Here is a 15,193-nt window from a genome sequence, read left to right on the forward strand (position 1 = left end):
TGCCAACTGATGCCATCCCGAGCACACGTAGCCGGCATTGGACGGTTGGCTTAGTTTTCAATGTTTGGATTTGAAGTCATGACCCGGTGGAATTTTTCCTCATTTTCTTGTGTTGTTTATCGACTAGTGACCGAAAGTGTGTGGCAAACCTTTTGATCCCCTTTGGATTTTTGGCGACGCGTGAAAATTTGCTGTGCTTTCCCCGCCCGCACCTCGTAGATGTAGTTGCGTTGCTGTGACCGTTAAGTGAAAATCACATTCGCGTGCCGTCTGTGGTTGGTTAGTTGATGTGAATCAGAGCCAAATTAAAATAGACAGCAATACAATTGATCACAGATGACAGAAGCTGCAGCACCACGAAGCTGACGTCGTGAGTGCGACACTTTTAGCAATCAATTGTAATTCGAAAAATCGAACCGATCGACGGGAATGCGGTGCAGGAGGTTGCACTGAAGGAGAAGGGGGAGTAAATATTCGGTTCGGTGACACAAAAGGCAGAATCGTTTCTGGGTTGACGATTATTTGATTTCTCGCCTGCGGCCCACAAGCGTGCCCAAAGTGGAGGAGAAAGAAGCAAAACGCTTGTGAAAAGTGATTGATAGTTGTGATTTTTTTGATCGCTTATTTTTTTTATTCATCTTAGTAAAAGTCTACGCTTAATTACCCATTCACCATGGAAAAAGTGGTTAGTATACAGTTGCGTTGTAAAAGGATGGTCAATTTATTACATTGTTTGAAATTTGTTTATTTTTATTTATTTAGAAGGAAGCCAGCAAAGCGAAGATGGATAACGTAATTATAATTTAAAAATTCAATGTTCAATGCTAACTTGCTTGCGATCAACTGTTTGAGATCGTAGTTTTTGTTTTTTGAATCGCAATAATCGCAATGCCATTATCATAGAGTGGAACATCATATCATAGAGTGGAACGTATTATCATAGAGTCGAACATCATATCATTAATGCTGACGATATACATTGATGCATACCAAGATAATTAATTAGACCTTCTCTAACATCTCTTCAATTCACAGGAGCTGAGCAAAGACCAGCTGAAAGGTATTTTTTGCAACAAAGTGAAAATTCTCATCCATTCTCGTGCCATAACCATTCAGAGTGGGAGGTGGGGCTGCCAAAAAATGAAGTGCATTTCAGTGACAAATTAATTACTTTGGAGCAAATTAAAGTGAATCAAATAAAGTGATTACCTCCCGCAAGTGAAGTGAAAAAATTCCTTTCGGAATTATCAAACATGTAAGGAAAATTGATAATATTAACTTCCGTTGAAAATCTATAAAAAAAACACACACACAGAAAAGATCGAATACAATTCCTCCAAACAAGAAGTGAATCCGCTTACGGTAAAGTGCGCTGATCTGCCACAAATGTGTGAAGTGAGCAAGAAGCAAACGTGGAATGCTGCTGCCTCCGGTACTATTCCCGGGGGGAGCGAAGTGAAGAGTGACCTTAGAAAGTTCGTCATTCAAAATCCCCACCCCCTCCCACGTTGAAGAATCCAAGGGTTCTGGCCACCGAGCCGGGAGCGTGACTCATCCGGATCATCCATCATCACCGTTTTGTGTTGGAATCGCCGCTGCCTATGCTGGATTTTATTGTTGTGTGCACGTTGTAGGAGTTACGAGTAAACTGTCCGAATCAAAATCGATATAGTGTGGATCGAGGTGATCGTCACCAGTTGTATGCTCGGTACATTAAATGAGAAGATTTTTTTTTTATTTTATTTTCGTTTGTGGGTGGGATTATGGAAAGAATGAGTAATAAATGGTTGGCCAGTACGGAGATATATCACGATGTTAACGCAGAACATTGCGAGGAACGTACGGATGGCTTGTTCATACAGACCTTGCGGCAGTGATGCCTAAGTGGTGGTGACATGCCCCATTTCCTTTTGCTGGTGCGGTGGCTTGGATGTGAAAAATATTGTATTTGTCAGTGGGCTTTTCGGAAGACCATGAACATTATCTTCAACTTGCTCCGAACCGTTTGATAGGGTTACTTTGTGCCATGGATTGTAACTTTTCCACTTAATCTAATTGTCACCATAGGGGCCTCCCTTAGCTCAGTCGCTAAAGGCGCAGCTACAAAGCAACACCATGCTGGAGGTGGCTGGGTTCGATTCCCGGTCCAGTCTAGGAGTTTTTCGGGTTGGAAAATTTCTCGACTTCCCTGGGCGTAAAGTATGATTTTACTTGCCACACAATTATGCTAATGCAAAAATGGTACAGGCATCGAAAGCTCTCAATTAATAACTGTTGAAGTGCATCTAGAACACTAAGTTGAGAGCACGCAATAAGCTTATATGCGATAAGCAATAAGATTGAAATGCGAGGAAGAAGAAGAAGAATCAAGAATCAGAAAATCACAATGTATAAATGTTAGGTGTGTTTTCCATCATCAATTGAGAATTGCAAAGATTTTTGTTTGAACTTATTAATTATTTTGTTTGAAATTTGTTCTAAGCTCTAATGTCTCTACATTCGAAATTCTATGTACCTCGGCAGTACTGTAGCAAGTAGGTAACTTCAAAATCATCTTCATGTTCTGAATCCTTTGAAGTGCTTTTTTCCTGGTAGTGCAGCAACTAGACCATATTGGCAGGAGACGAACCAGCCCAGAGCTGAAAGTCTCCTTAATAAAGATATTAAAAAAAAAACAATATTGGCACAGCGTAAAGCATGGCCGGTCCAACAACTTGTTTAAATATAAGAAGTTTATTCTTCAGACGAAGTTTGGATTTCCTGTTTATAAGAGGATACACACATTTTATATATTTGTTATATTTGACTTGAAAGCCCGCAAAAAGATAATTTTTGGTCTAGTGCTAATCCAAGATATTTCAGTTGGTTTGACCAGGAAATTGGAACTCCGTTCATAGTGACTATATGACTACTACTAGGTTTCAAAAAGGAAGCTCTAGGCTTATGTGGGAATATTAAAAGTTGAGTTTTGGAAGCATTGGAAGAAATCTTCCATTTTTGTAAATAAGAAGAGAAAATATCTAAACTTTTCTGCAGTCTGCTGCAAATAACACGAAGACTTCTTATTTTAGCGGAAATGCCTGTGTCATCAGCGAACAAAGATTTGTGGCAACCCTTAAGCAAATCAAGGAGGTCCGAAATGGAAATGTTATACAATATATGCCCAAGAATGCTACATTCTCGTTCAGATTTGGAATGTTGATAATGATAATGTTGACAACTGCAGAGTTCTGTCAGTTAAATAATTTTGAACTAATTTCATAATGTAGAGTGGAAAATTTAACTTTTAAGCACTCATACGAGCACGAGAAATTCATGTCAAACACTGTCGAATGCTTTTTCTATTTCTAGAAGAGCAACTCCAGTTCAGCAGCCTTCCGATTTGTTTGAACGAATTAAATTGGTAACTCTTAAGAGTTGATGAGTAGTTGAATGCCCATGGCGAAATCCAAACTGCTCATCTGCAAAAATTGAGTTCGTATTGATGTGAAGCATCATTCTATTCAAAATTTTTTTTTTTTCATAAAGTTTACTTATTGAAGAAAACAAACTAATTCAACGGTAGCTAGAAGCTTCAGCTGGATTTTTATCCGACTTCAAAATTGGAACAACTTTGGTATTTTTCCATTCATCAGGAAGGTATGCTAAATGGAAACATCTGTTAAACTGTTTTACTAAGAAAGACAAAGTACTCTCTGGGAGTTTTTTGATGAGGATAAAGAAAATTCCATCATCACCTGGAGTTTTCATATTTTGAATTTTTTTAATTACAGATCTGAATTCGTCCAAATCAGTCCCCCAGGAATTATCAAAAATATTTTCCCGAGAGAAAATATTCAGATAATCCTGAGAAACCTGATTCTCAATGGGACTAGTAAGACCCAAACTGAAATTATGGGAACTCTCGAATTGTTTAGTAGGCTTATGAGCTTTTTTCAAAATTGTGATCGTAATTTTTCCACTGTCTTTAAGCGCTGGAAAAGATTTTTGAGGTTTTTTCAATAGTGTTATTTTCAAAAGTTTTGTTCCTCAGGGCAAAGAATGGCTTTTTAATTTGTTTTTGCAAATCCCGCAAGATAATTTTCCCGGCAGGATCGTGTGTTCTTTGATATTGCCACCTACGGACATTTTTCAGACGGATCAAGAGCTGAAGATCGTCGTCTATTACAATTGAATCGAATTTAACCTTGCATTTTGCGACTGAGGCAGCTTTTGCTTCAACTATAGAAGTATTCAGAGATTCAAGAGAATAGTTGATTTCATCTTTGGTTTGAAAAGGAATATTTGGATCAAAGATATATTCCATAAATGTTTGATATTGTTCCCAATGAACTCTTAGGTAATTGAAAGTAGAGCTGTTGGGGTAAGAAACCATTTCTTGGGATATTTCAAAAGTTACTGGAAGGTAATCAGAATCGAAATCAGCATGGGTAACCAATTGGCTACAAAGTTGACATAGACCAAAACGATAGTTGAGGGATTTCTTGCTGAAGATAAGCATGTTGGACTGTTTGGATAATAAATAGTGTAATAACCTGCAGAACAATCATCAAACTAAATATTACCATTGAAATTGCTTTGAGAATTATTCCATGAGCGGTGTTTTGCAATAAAATCACCAATAATGAAGAATTTAGACCTATGCCGGGTAAGTTTCTGAAGGTCACCCTTGAGCAAATTATTTTGCTGGCCTACGCATTGGAATGTCAGATAGGCAGCTATAAACGTAAGTTGCGTAAATTTTGTTTCAACAAAAACTCCCAAAGTTTCAAAAACTTTGGTTTAAAATGAAGAAAGAATTTTATGTTTGATTCGTCTATGAACAATGGCAACGCCACCACAGAGTCCATCAAGACGATCATTTCTATAAACTAAATAATTCGTTTCCCAGGTTCAAGGAATGTTTCCAGTATAACGGTGATATGCACGTTATGAACTCTCAAAAAGTTTAATAGCTCGTCCTCATTATCTTTAAGAGATCGAGCATTTCAATTCAAAATATTTAATGATTTAAAATCCATTACGGAATTTCAAAGTCATGACGATATTGTTGGATCATTTTACTCCAGTTTAAATAGCATCACACATGCAGTTAGTTTTGAGCATACCAGTAATCATGTCAATTAATTATTTCTGTAAAAATTCCATTTCAGGAGCAGTAATGCTTCCTAAGTCAAAATTATCGAAATTACCGTTAGAATTATGTTGGCTTGAATTTTGATTTCTTCGATTGTTAGCAGCGAGGGGAGCAGTTATAGATGAAGAATTTGAAGAAGGGGTGATGTTTTTACCTTCGCTTTACGAATGTAGAATTTGTTCCTCGCTGACCGTTGTTAACAGCAGAGGAATTTGGAAACGAAAGAAACAAAGCAGTTGTCCACTCAAAAAAATCCAGCAAGGTACACGATCCAACGGTCATTGTAAAGGATACTCTATCATCTACTTCAAACCTACACTAATCATTCCAATCTTGATTTTTCGACAATTCCCTCACAGTGCTACAGAAAGCATTCGATGCATTCGACAAAGACAAGACCGGCAGCATTCCCACCGACGTTGTCGGTACCATTCTGGAACTGCTCGGCCAAACACTGTCAGAAGAAGAGCTGGATGACATTTTCGACGAGTATGACTTGGATGAATCTGGCCAGCTGGAGTTCAGTGAATTCGTGCAACTGGCGTCAAATTACGTAGAACCAGAGGAGGACTACGATGCGTTACGGAAAGAACTCCGAGAGGTGTTCATGATGTACGACAAGGAAGGTTAGTGAAAGGAATATGTCCCTGTCTGTTTTGCCCTTATCTGGGGTTATGCAGCAGCTCAAATCGTCTATGCAACAGAACAGTTTTGCAAACAACTGCAGTTACTAAATGATAGAGCGACACAGTTCTGTTTTGAGCATTTGCCAAGAATGCACTGCTGTGTAGTTTTCTTCTATTAAAAGAAATCTATTCAGACTAATCAGTACCTTTCCTTGTTGCCGCTTTTAACAAGTTAATTTTTTTTCCCAGCCAAGGGCTTCATTCCAGTAGACATGTTCAAACAGATCCTGAGGGAACTAGACGGTGCAGTGCCCGAGGAGGAGCTGGACGACATTATAGATGAGATTGACGCTGATGGTTCAGGAACGGTAGACTTTGAAGGTATGATCTCAGTCTTAAATTCAAGCAGAATCATTTTTAATAATATTTATTTACTTACTCATACTTACTTTCAGAATTCATGGAGGTTATGACAGGTGAATAATCACTTTCCAACTATCACTTCTTTCACGCATTGATAAAAACAATAACGGCCGCTGCGCAAAGCTTTCCGCCTAAAGCTTTCCTGCACCATTGCACCTAATCGAATGTTGGCGATTTCGACCTAACACGAAATTTTTCAAGTTTTGTGGTATATTAGCAACAACCAGAACCAGGCACACTCAACGGTACAAAGCACACAAACAACAATTCCGTTTTCCGTTCTGTTCAACGTTTGTGAGCCGTGTGCTGTGACTGTTCTATGTTACCACATTGGAAAAAAAAGCTGGACAAATTAAAAAAAAAATACATTAACTACATAATTCATTCACCAGTAACATCCGCATCGGGTTCAACAGCATTTATAACAAGCATCATATTTAGAGATTCATTTTGCACTTTAAAAAAATACTCACAATCACAGGTGTAGGATTGTCCGCGAGTTCTTTTTTTTTAGTTTTTGATGTGCAGTGTCAGTTTTGCAGTTGTGGTGTTCAAGTCGATCGATCTCATAGATGTGCCGTTTTCATTTTCTATTTTTTGGGAACTCTGTTGGACCATCGAACTACCACCCATCGATTCCTACTAGGCATTATGTAGAAATGTGACGTCCCTTTGTCCGTCCGTCCGTCCGTCGCTTGCGCAATGAAAGTGGTGTGTGCGTGAATTGTACTCGTCCAAGATGCAACCCCAAACTTGTGCCGCGTCCTGCTTTGCTATATTTATGGTTTGTCAAATCTTGTATGGATTTAATTTTTGTAACCTTTTTCCACTGCGGGTGATTCGAATTCCAGAACGTTGCGGAAGCATTACGAGGTTGTGGTAAATTGATCGATTGTTTTTGAGGGCGGCTTGTTGGGTCTGCCCCAAACCCGTGTTCCTATGGTTACTCGTACCCAGTGATAAAATTAAACGGAAGCCGTTGGGTTTAGGCACCAACACACTCACATAAGCAACTGCTTCAAAGCGAGCACAGATGAGTGTCGTGATTCTCGGGAATAATCAGATCGGTGGTGGATCGCCACCGAGACGACATTCACCTGTTACTTTTTACTTCTTTCCTCAACTTCGAGGATGTTCTTGGAGAGAGCTTCAACAAGCACTTTGATAGGAATGTTACAAGCGTAACTACCGTCAGCTGTTTGGGAATCGTAATTGTTATAGGTTGCAACTCTGCTCATTCCCCGGCCGGCACCGCGGAAAGGAATTACTTGACAAATTAGAGTCTAACCGTTCACCAACCAACTAAAACTAAAAAGTAGATACATATTGTCGTCAGATGAAAAACCAAGGTGGACTATATGCCCACTGAGCATTAATTACAATTGCAGACAATGTTTCCAGGACATTTACAAATCGATTCTGAAATCGGACTACAGAATATCTTTAGAAAGCTTCGGTTACATCATCAAGGTGCAATGTCTCGGACAGGGATGAATACCCTATTAGGTTAAAGTTCCTCTAAAACAAAATATGATCACAAGCTTCGGGGCTTGTACCACTAAAACGAGCCTTCATTTTGTTTGGGACACTAAAAGTGTGACCTCGTAGAAATCTGATGTCTTTGGCAAACTTGTTCAGGGGATTGATTGGTGTGCATAGTTTTTCCACTAAGCGATACACGTTCCTGTATAGAATTTATCATGACACTCTGGTCATCTAGGAAGTTTCTGTATTCAACCTAGTTTTTAAGGTGACTGAGTTTCACTGGCACTGAACTTCTTTAGATGTTAGTTGACCCTCTCTAGATGTTCTTAGAGCTTCTTTAGATGCTCCCTGGATATCAGAGGATACTCCCTGAACATGTCTAGATGATCCGTGAACTTTTCTAAATGTTTTGATGTTCCATGAATGTTATCTAGATATTCCTTAAATCTTTCTCTATGAGATCCTCTGAAGTGCTCTAGATGATATCAGAAGTTCTCCAAACAATACCGAAAGTTCCTCTAAAAACTCTCTTAATAGAGTGAATCACTGTGGAAACTCAATTTTTGATGGATCTCAATATCACTTCGAAACATAAATTATGTGATAGTGCAAGTCAGTCATCATGACGATCATTAGTGGGTGTTGCAAGGAATCACCTTGAATTCTCAAGATGTTTCCTTAATTTCTCTTTGATGAGAACAGGCAGTTTTGAGAAAATATCAAACAATCAAATCTCAATCTCTCTGATGATCACGCTTGATTTCCTTGAACAAAGGTCAAAAAGCAAAGAACAGCTAATCATTGCTCTAATATCAAGCTAACAAAACTCACCAATTACGATTATCACCAAGCTGTGGTGAGTTTGTGTTTCAATATGTTTACACCCGAGCGTAACTTTCATCACGGCAGCAGTAACTTCGTGTCTGGCATGGATCTATCTCTTAAGCTGGGTTTAGACAGGGCCAGTCAATTGATCAAGTCAGTTGAATTCTACTGACTTGAACGCGAATTGAACGTGTAAACCATGCCATTCAACTGACTTGATTAACTCACTTGAATGAAAAAAGTTGAACCAGGCTCAACTTTTCAAGCGAATTGAATTCAACTGAGTTGATCATTTGACTTGCCTAGTCTAAACCCAGCTTTAAAAAAAAAAAAACGATGTGTAACGGAATCAATTTTGCTTCGAGCCAACTCTCTCAGTCTCGAGTCTCAGCTGAAATTTCACGTGTGGTGAGTAGTATCATAGGAGCTTGTAAAATGTTTAACAGTATTGCAAGCGTACTCAATTATGTAATGTCTGACGTATTTATTGAAACTATGAAACCATAGAATGAGCTACACCAAGCAGTAGGATCTACCGCGTTCCAAACCGCTTCCTAAACTATTGCCCTTGATCTCACCACCGACGAGGGAATAACCGCAGCCGCACGTCCGGGATTCGAACACCTCGCACTTGTCCTTTGTCCTTTCGTACTTTTATAATCCCGTTGCGATCTGTTTTTTGCTTTGCCTAAAATGCTTATCTTCTCCGAACTGCTTTACCCCTGTCTTCCTGGTTTGTATAGGTTTCTAGCAACAGCCTGAGATCCGTTCACCATCTGATGCTTTTTCCAATCTTTACGATTTGTAGGTTAAGCTTTGCAGCAGCCCGTGTGTTTCAGCGTCACCGAAGCTACAGAGAAAAATTTAAACTAGCGTACTATTACCAATATAATTACTTACCAATAAAAGATTAAAAAATAGATCTAAGCTCAGGACAGCATCGTTTGATAGCAGGAAGCCGAACCGCCATCAAATATTCAGATTCATTAACATAAATTAAAACAAAATCATGCCACTTGCTTGAAGTTGCGAAGCAAAGAATAAATGATAAGTTTGATAAGAAGCCAGCATCACTTTTAATCATCTTTCCGATCATATACAAACCAATGCAACAATCAGTAAGTCATCCGCGAACTCAACCATTACGGATCAAATATCACGCTTACTCGCAAACAGAAATCTTAAGCTAACCAAAATTTCCCCCCACTTCAACGCTAAAACTATGCAGGACCACAAGAGGATTAATCCACCAGAGATGATTGGATGCCAAAAAAAAAAAAGTTCAACGAGTATTTCAAGGATCGTTTTTGCTTTTAAGGATTAACACGGACGACTGAAATAAATTCTATTTGATCTTTACCGATAACCACGTGAATTTCATTTGATTGTGAAACAAACACGCTCTCTTTCTTCTCGCGAACAACTGGAAACTGGAATTGGCTTTCTTTGCTTCGAGTTTCGGTGTGTATGTTTTTTTTTTATTTTTCGATTTAACGATTCGCTTTTTTTACGCTGTACGCACATTTTTGATTTTCACTATTCTGCTAGGTTCATTGCGCAAGGATGTCACGTTCGTGTGATAAAAACCTGTCGTTTGAGTTCATTGAGAAAACGCATAGCTAGCTTTGTATATTTATCTAACATCAGCTAGCTTGAGAGCAGTTCCACACCAAATGACGAATCGATCAGGCTCTTCGATTTGTATCATACTTTGCATAATTCAAGCGTAACTATTCAAATCAACGTATCTGGTTTTGTAAACACTCACTTCAATCGACGATTTGTCTTAACTACTAACTCTCCCACGGAAACAAACACCATCATCAGGTATAGGAGTCTTTCCCCTACTAGCTGGTGTTGTTAGTTTCTGTGAGTGAGTTAGCAGTTAAGACAAATCGTCGATTGAAGTGATTGTTTACAGAAGCAGATACGTCGATTTGAATACTTACGCTTGAATTGTTTGTTATTGGTAATCATTCATATTTGTGCTAAAATTCAGCCAGTATATTATAGATCTTGTATTTTTTTTTTAACATTGGCGTCTGTGACATTTTTCAATAAATTGAAGCATGAAAACGTTATTTGTGATCGAAATGACGTCTGAGTCAAAGTTCTAGAGAAATACACAGTTAATTTTGATTTATAATTGTGAGTAAAAATTCAAAAAAAAAGTTTTAAAATCTGAAATATCTCAAAAGGTTCTTGATCAATTTTTATGATTATAATGTATATATCTCAAGCAAAATGTATACTCTTTAAATATTAAAAAACTTGGAAACTTGAAATTGGACAGAGATCGTCATAAATTTAGCGAAATTTTATGAAATGTTTACGCAAGTTACAATGCTAGAGATATTTTAAATAGTTTCCTGTGCAAACATTGAACAAGAAAGCAAACGAACAGAAAATGCAAAAACTTGCCCAATGGTTGTTGTTCTACGTTTTTTGTCAATTTTAATACGACGATGATTTTCTTTTTTTTTTGTTTTTAATTTCGAAAATTGAATAGAGAATTTATGTAAATTTAAGTTTTCAACAATGTTTTGGAATGTTTACTCAAAATTGAATTAAAAAATTCCGTGTTTGTATTTTTCTATGAAGACTTTATTTTTCGCTACAATTTTGTCTTGGACATCATTTCGGTCAGAAGTGACATTTCTGTCTTTTAACTTATTGAAAAATGTAAAATATGGCATTTGGATAAAATAAAGATCCAAAATGGTTAATTTTATGCCTAAATGTAAATAAATACCTGTAACAAACAATTATGGAAAGTTTCATGTACATCGGAAAAGGTCTAGTAGACCATTAATTTTGTTTATTATTTGACCTGGAACAGCTCTTCAGTCAATTGCATTTTTGGATGTGAGATTTTAATGGGTTAGAGGTTGTAAAAGATCCATTGAAATTCCAAATGAAATGATGATTGCGGGTTAGAAAGTCATGAGTGAACTTGGTAACGATGGGAAAATGTGTATTCTTCGTGTGGGTTTATATTTTTGTAGGTAATGATGAGATAATTTTTTATAGATTTAAATAGGAAGGCGAATTACTAGTGTGTTAATCCTATTGTTTTTACTTTTTTGCTGGACCTTATTAAAGAATGATTGCAAACTGGACTTGTGCCACACATTTGGAGGGAATCCTTAGTGGTCCCTATCAGGCATGGAAAATCATTTACTTTCATTTCGTACATTCATTTACATTCATTTGCCTCTAACTTTTTTCATCAACAGCATTCCGCAAAATGATGTAAAAAGCTGTAAATGATGTTAATAACTACAACTTGTGATGATAATTCAAATCTGTATCTCTTATGCATCACGAACTAGAGCGGGCAGAACTTGTTACTGTTTTTCAGTGAATGTAAAATACATTCACTGAAAAACAGTAGTGGCTTCTGTTCGCTCTGGTTCGTCATGCATCAGAGATATGGATTTAACTTTTTAATAAAAGTTGTAGCTAATAACAAAACCTACAAAAGCTCTATACATCATTATGTGGAATGCTGTTGATGAAAAAAGTTAGAGGCAAATGAATGTAAATGAATGCACGAAATGAATGCAAATGATTTTCCATGCCTGGTCCCTATACAAAAAGTTGCTGGAACGATTAAAGCCGAAGAGCTTCGTTCCATCAACATGTTACACATATTAGAGGAAATTTTAGAACTTGTTGTTAATGGCCAGCTGTTAAAGTGTTTGAATAGTAATAGTTTGTTGATTCCAGAACAATCGGGATATCGGCAAGGTCATTCTTGTGAAAACGCGTTGAATTTGGTATTAGCATAGTGGAAAAATAACTTGGAGTGTAAAGATACGATTTTTGCTGTTTTTTTTTTATCTTAAATGCGTTTTAAAACAATTTCTAGGCCATTATTGTTAAGATCAATCAAGCGCTTTGGAATTACGATGCTGCATATAAATGGTTTGAAAGCTATTTGTCTGATAGAACTCAACGGACTGTTTTTAATGATTGTGTTTCCAGTCCCGTGGGGAATAACCTTGGAGTACCCCAGGAAAGTGTATTAGCGCCCCTGTTATTTATTATGTATATTACGACGTGTTTTACGATTTTGCGACATTAATCGTTTTGCAGATGATACTGTGTTATTCATTGCAGCTAAGGATTTAGATGATGCCGTTTTACACTGGAATGAATATTTGCTTTCACTAAGTAGATGGTTGAAGTATAAGCAGTTGAAATTGAATACAAGTAAAACTAAATTTATGGTAATTTCGCGGAATAGAGTAAATAAGAACGTCTCTGGTGTAATTGATGATGAAACTTTTGATCGCGTTCGGGAGATTAAATATCTTGGCGTGATTATTGATGACAAACTTAAGTTCAGCTCTCACATTGACAATGTCATCAAGAAAATTGCCAAGAAGTATGGAATTCTATGTCGACTGAAAAACGATTTAACTATTGCCAGTAAAATACAGCGATACAAATCAATCATCTCTCCTCATCTTGACTTTTGCCCTTCCATTTTATTTCTGGCCAATGCAACACAAATATCGAGATAACAGCGCATGCAGAATAAAATAATGCGTTTGATTTTGAGATGTAATAGATTCACTTCCTCAACTTTGATGCTAGGCGCCCTACAATGGTTGTCGGTTAAGCAAAGAATTGTTTATTTGATTATGTTGTTCATTTTTAAAGTAGTTAACGGTTTGCTGCATCGATGTTTGTGTGATCGAATAGAAAGAGAAAGTGACTTTCATAGATATAATACTAGAAACGCGGTTGAAGTAAGAACACCACATTAAATTTTCTTGACCTGTGCTTCACAAAATTAATTGCATTTTAAAGGAATAAATCTTTTCAATTCGATGCCTAGACATATCAAACGTTCAGCAACACTTACAGAATTTAAAAGACACTGCATTCCACTCTAAAGATCAATAATCACTAAATTTATCACAGAAACTTTATACAGTTTTGGTTAAATCTTACTTCAAGCTTAGGGTGACCGTTAGACTGATGCAAAATTTGAAATTTTCGCTCCACAGTGCTCAAACGGTTCCAAATTGGGTCCTGATTAGCCTCCAAAATTTGAACTCATTTAGTGAGAAACTGACTTAGCACAAACCATTTGAAGTTTATATGGGAATTACCATGGAGAAACCATAATTTCGATTCATATCTATCTCAAAATTCACCAGTTCACTCTACTTCAGAAAATGACGGCTACATACATACATTTATTTGTACAACATCACATTTAAGATAAGACATAATCAACAATAGTACGCCACAATACTCGGTTTGCGGCTGCCGCTCTCCATCCTCGGTCATGCCCAATGCTCGCTAGATCACGCTCTACCTGTTCCGCCAATCGTGCTCTTTGCGCTCCACGCCTTCTTGTGCCATACGGATCAGTAGCGAACACCAACTTTGCAGGGTTGTTGTCCGGCATTCTTGCAACATAACCTGCCCACTGCATCCTTCCGGCTTTGGCCACCTTCGCCGTAGAGTGCAGCGAGCTCGTGGTTCATTCTTCGCCGCCACTCACCGTTCTCCTGCACACCGCCGAAGATCGTCCTTAGCACACGTCGCTCGAAAACTCAGAGTGCTTGCAGGTCCTCCTCGAGCATAGTCCATGTCTCGTGTCCATAGAGGACCACCGGTCTTATTAGCGTTCTGTACATGGTACATTTGGTGCGGGGGTGAATCTTTTTTGACCGTAGTTTCTTCTGGAGCCCGTAGTAGGCACGACTTCCACTGATGATGCGCCTTCGTATTTCACGACTCACATTGTTGTCAGCCGTCATTAAGGATCCAAGGTAAACGACTTCCTCCACTACCTCGAAAGTATCCCCGTCTATCGTGACATTACTTCCTAGACGAATCCTGTCATGTTCGGTTCCGCCTACTAGCATGTACTTTGTTTTTGACGCACTCACCAGTCCGACCTTGGCTGCTTCGTGTTTCAAGCGGGTGTATAGTTCTGCCATCGTTCCAAATGTTCTTGCGATAATGTCCGACGACATGCAAAGCACACAAATTGACCGGATTTCGTGAAAATCGTACCCCGGCTGTTGAGCCCGGCTCGTCGCATTACATCTTCTAAAGCAATGTTGAAGAGTAGGAATGAGAGTCCGTCACCTTGGCGCAGTCCCCGGCGAGATTCGAATGAACTGGATAGTTCACCCGAAACCCTTACGCAGCTTTGCACACCGTCCATCGTTGCTTTGATCAGTCTGATCAGCTTCCCAGGAAAGCCGTTCTCGTCCATGATTTTCCATAGCTCTGTGCGGTCGATACTGTCGTATGCCGCCTTAAAGTCGATGGACAAATGATGCGTTGGGACCTGATATTCACGGCATTTCTGGAGGATTTGCCGTACGGTGAAGATCTGGTCCGTTGTCGATCGGCCGTCAATGAAGCCGGCTTGATAACTTCCCACGAACTCAGTCATTTTAGGTGATAGACGACGGAAGATGATCTGGGATAGCACTTTGTAGGCGGCATTTAAAATGGTGATCGCTCTGAAGTTCTCACATTCCAAATGGTCGCCTTTCTTGTGAATGGGGCAGATTACCCCCTCCTTCCACTCCTCCGGTAGCTGTTCTGTTTCCCAGATCCTGACTATCATCCGGTGCAGGTAGGTGGCCAACTTTTCTGGGCCCATCTTGATGAGTTCGGCTGCGATACCATCCTTACCAGCTGCTTTGTTGTTTCTGAGCTG

The 15,193-nt window shown here is 38.5% G+C and overlaps 1 protein-coding gene across 4 annotated transcripts; it reads left to right on the forward strand.

Annotated features, from left to right (window-relative positions):
- The first annotated feature begins 418 nt into the window (after positions 1–418).
- Positions 419–9,862, forward strand: LOC135711181 (troponin C-like). 4 transcript variants are annotated; one of them, XM_065233962.1, is made up of 7 exons: positions 421–685; positions 763–792; positions 1,036–1,060; positions 5,497–5,763; positions 6,013–6,144; positions 6,219–6,239; positions 9,240–9,862. In XM_065233962.1, the coding sequence occupies exons 1-7, from the start codon at positions 674–676 to the stop codon at positions 9,245–9,247; spliced, it is 495 nt and encodes a 164-aa protein (XP_065090034.1). In that variant the 5' UTR covers positions 421–673; the 3' UTR covers positions 9,248–9,862. The 4 variants fall into 4 exon arrangements, 2 of the variants coding, with proteins under 2 accessions (XP_065090035.1, XP_065090034.1); XR_010518456.1 differs by having other exon boundaries at positions 422–685; positions 6,219–6,431; XM_065233963.1 differs by lacking the exons at positions 763–792; positions 9,240–9,862 and adding an exon at positions 6,833–6,871 and having other exon boundaries at positions 419–685.
- The last annotated feature ends 5,331 nt before the right edge of the window (positions 9,863–15,193 follow it).

This window comes from Ochlerotatus camptorhynchus, unplaced genomic scaffold (assembly GCF_037179485.1).
Source record: "Ochlerotatus camptorhynchus isolate MF236.1 unplaced genomic scaffold, CSIRO-AGI_Acam_v1.1 ptg000423l, whole genome shotgun sequence".
NCBI lineage: Eukaryota > Metazoa > Arthropoda > Insecta > Diptera > Culicidae > Ochlerotatus > Ochlerotatus camptorhynchus.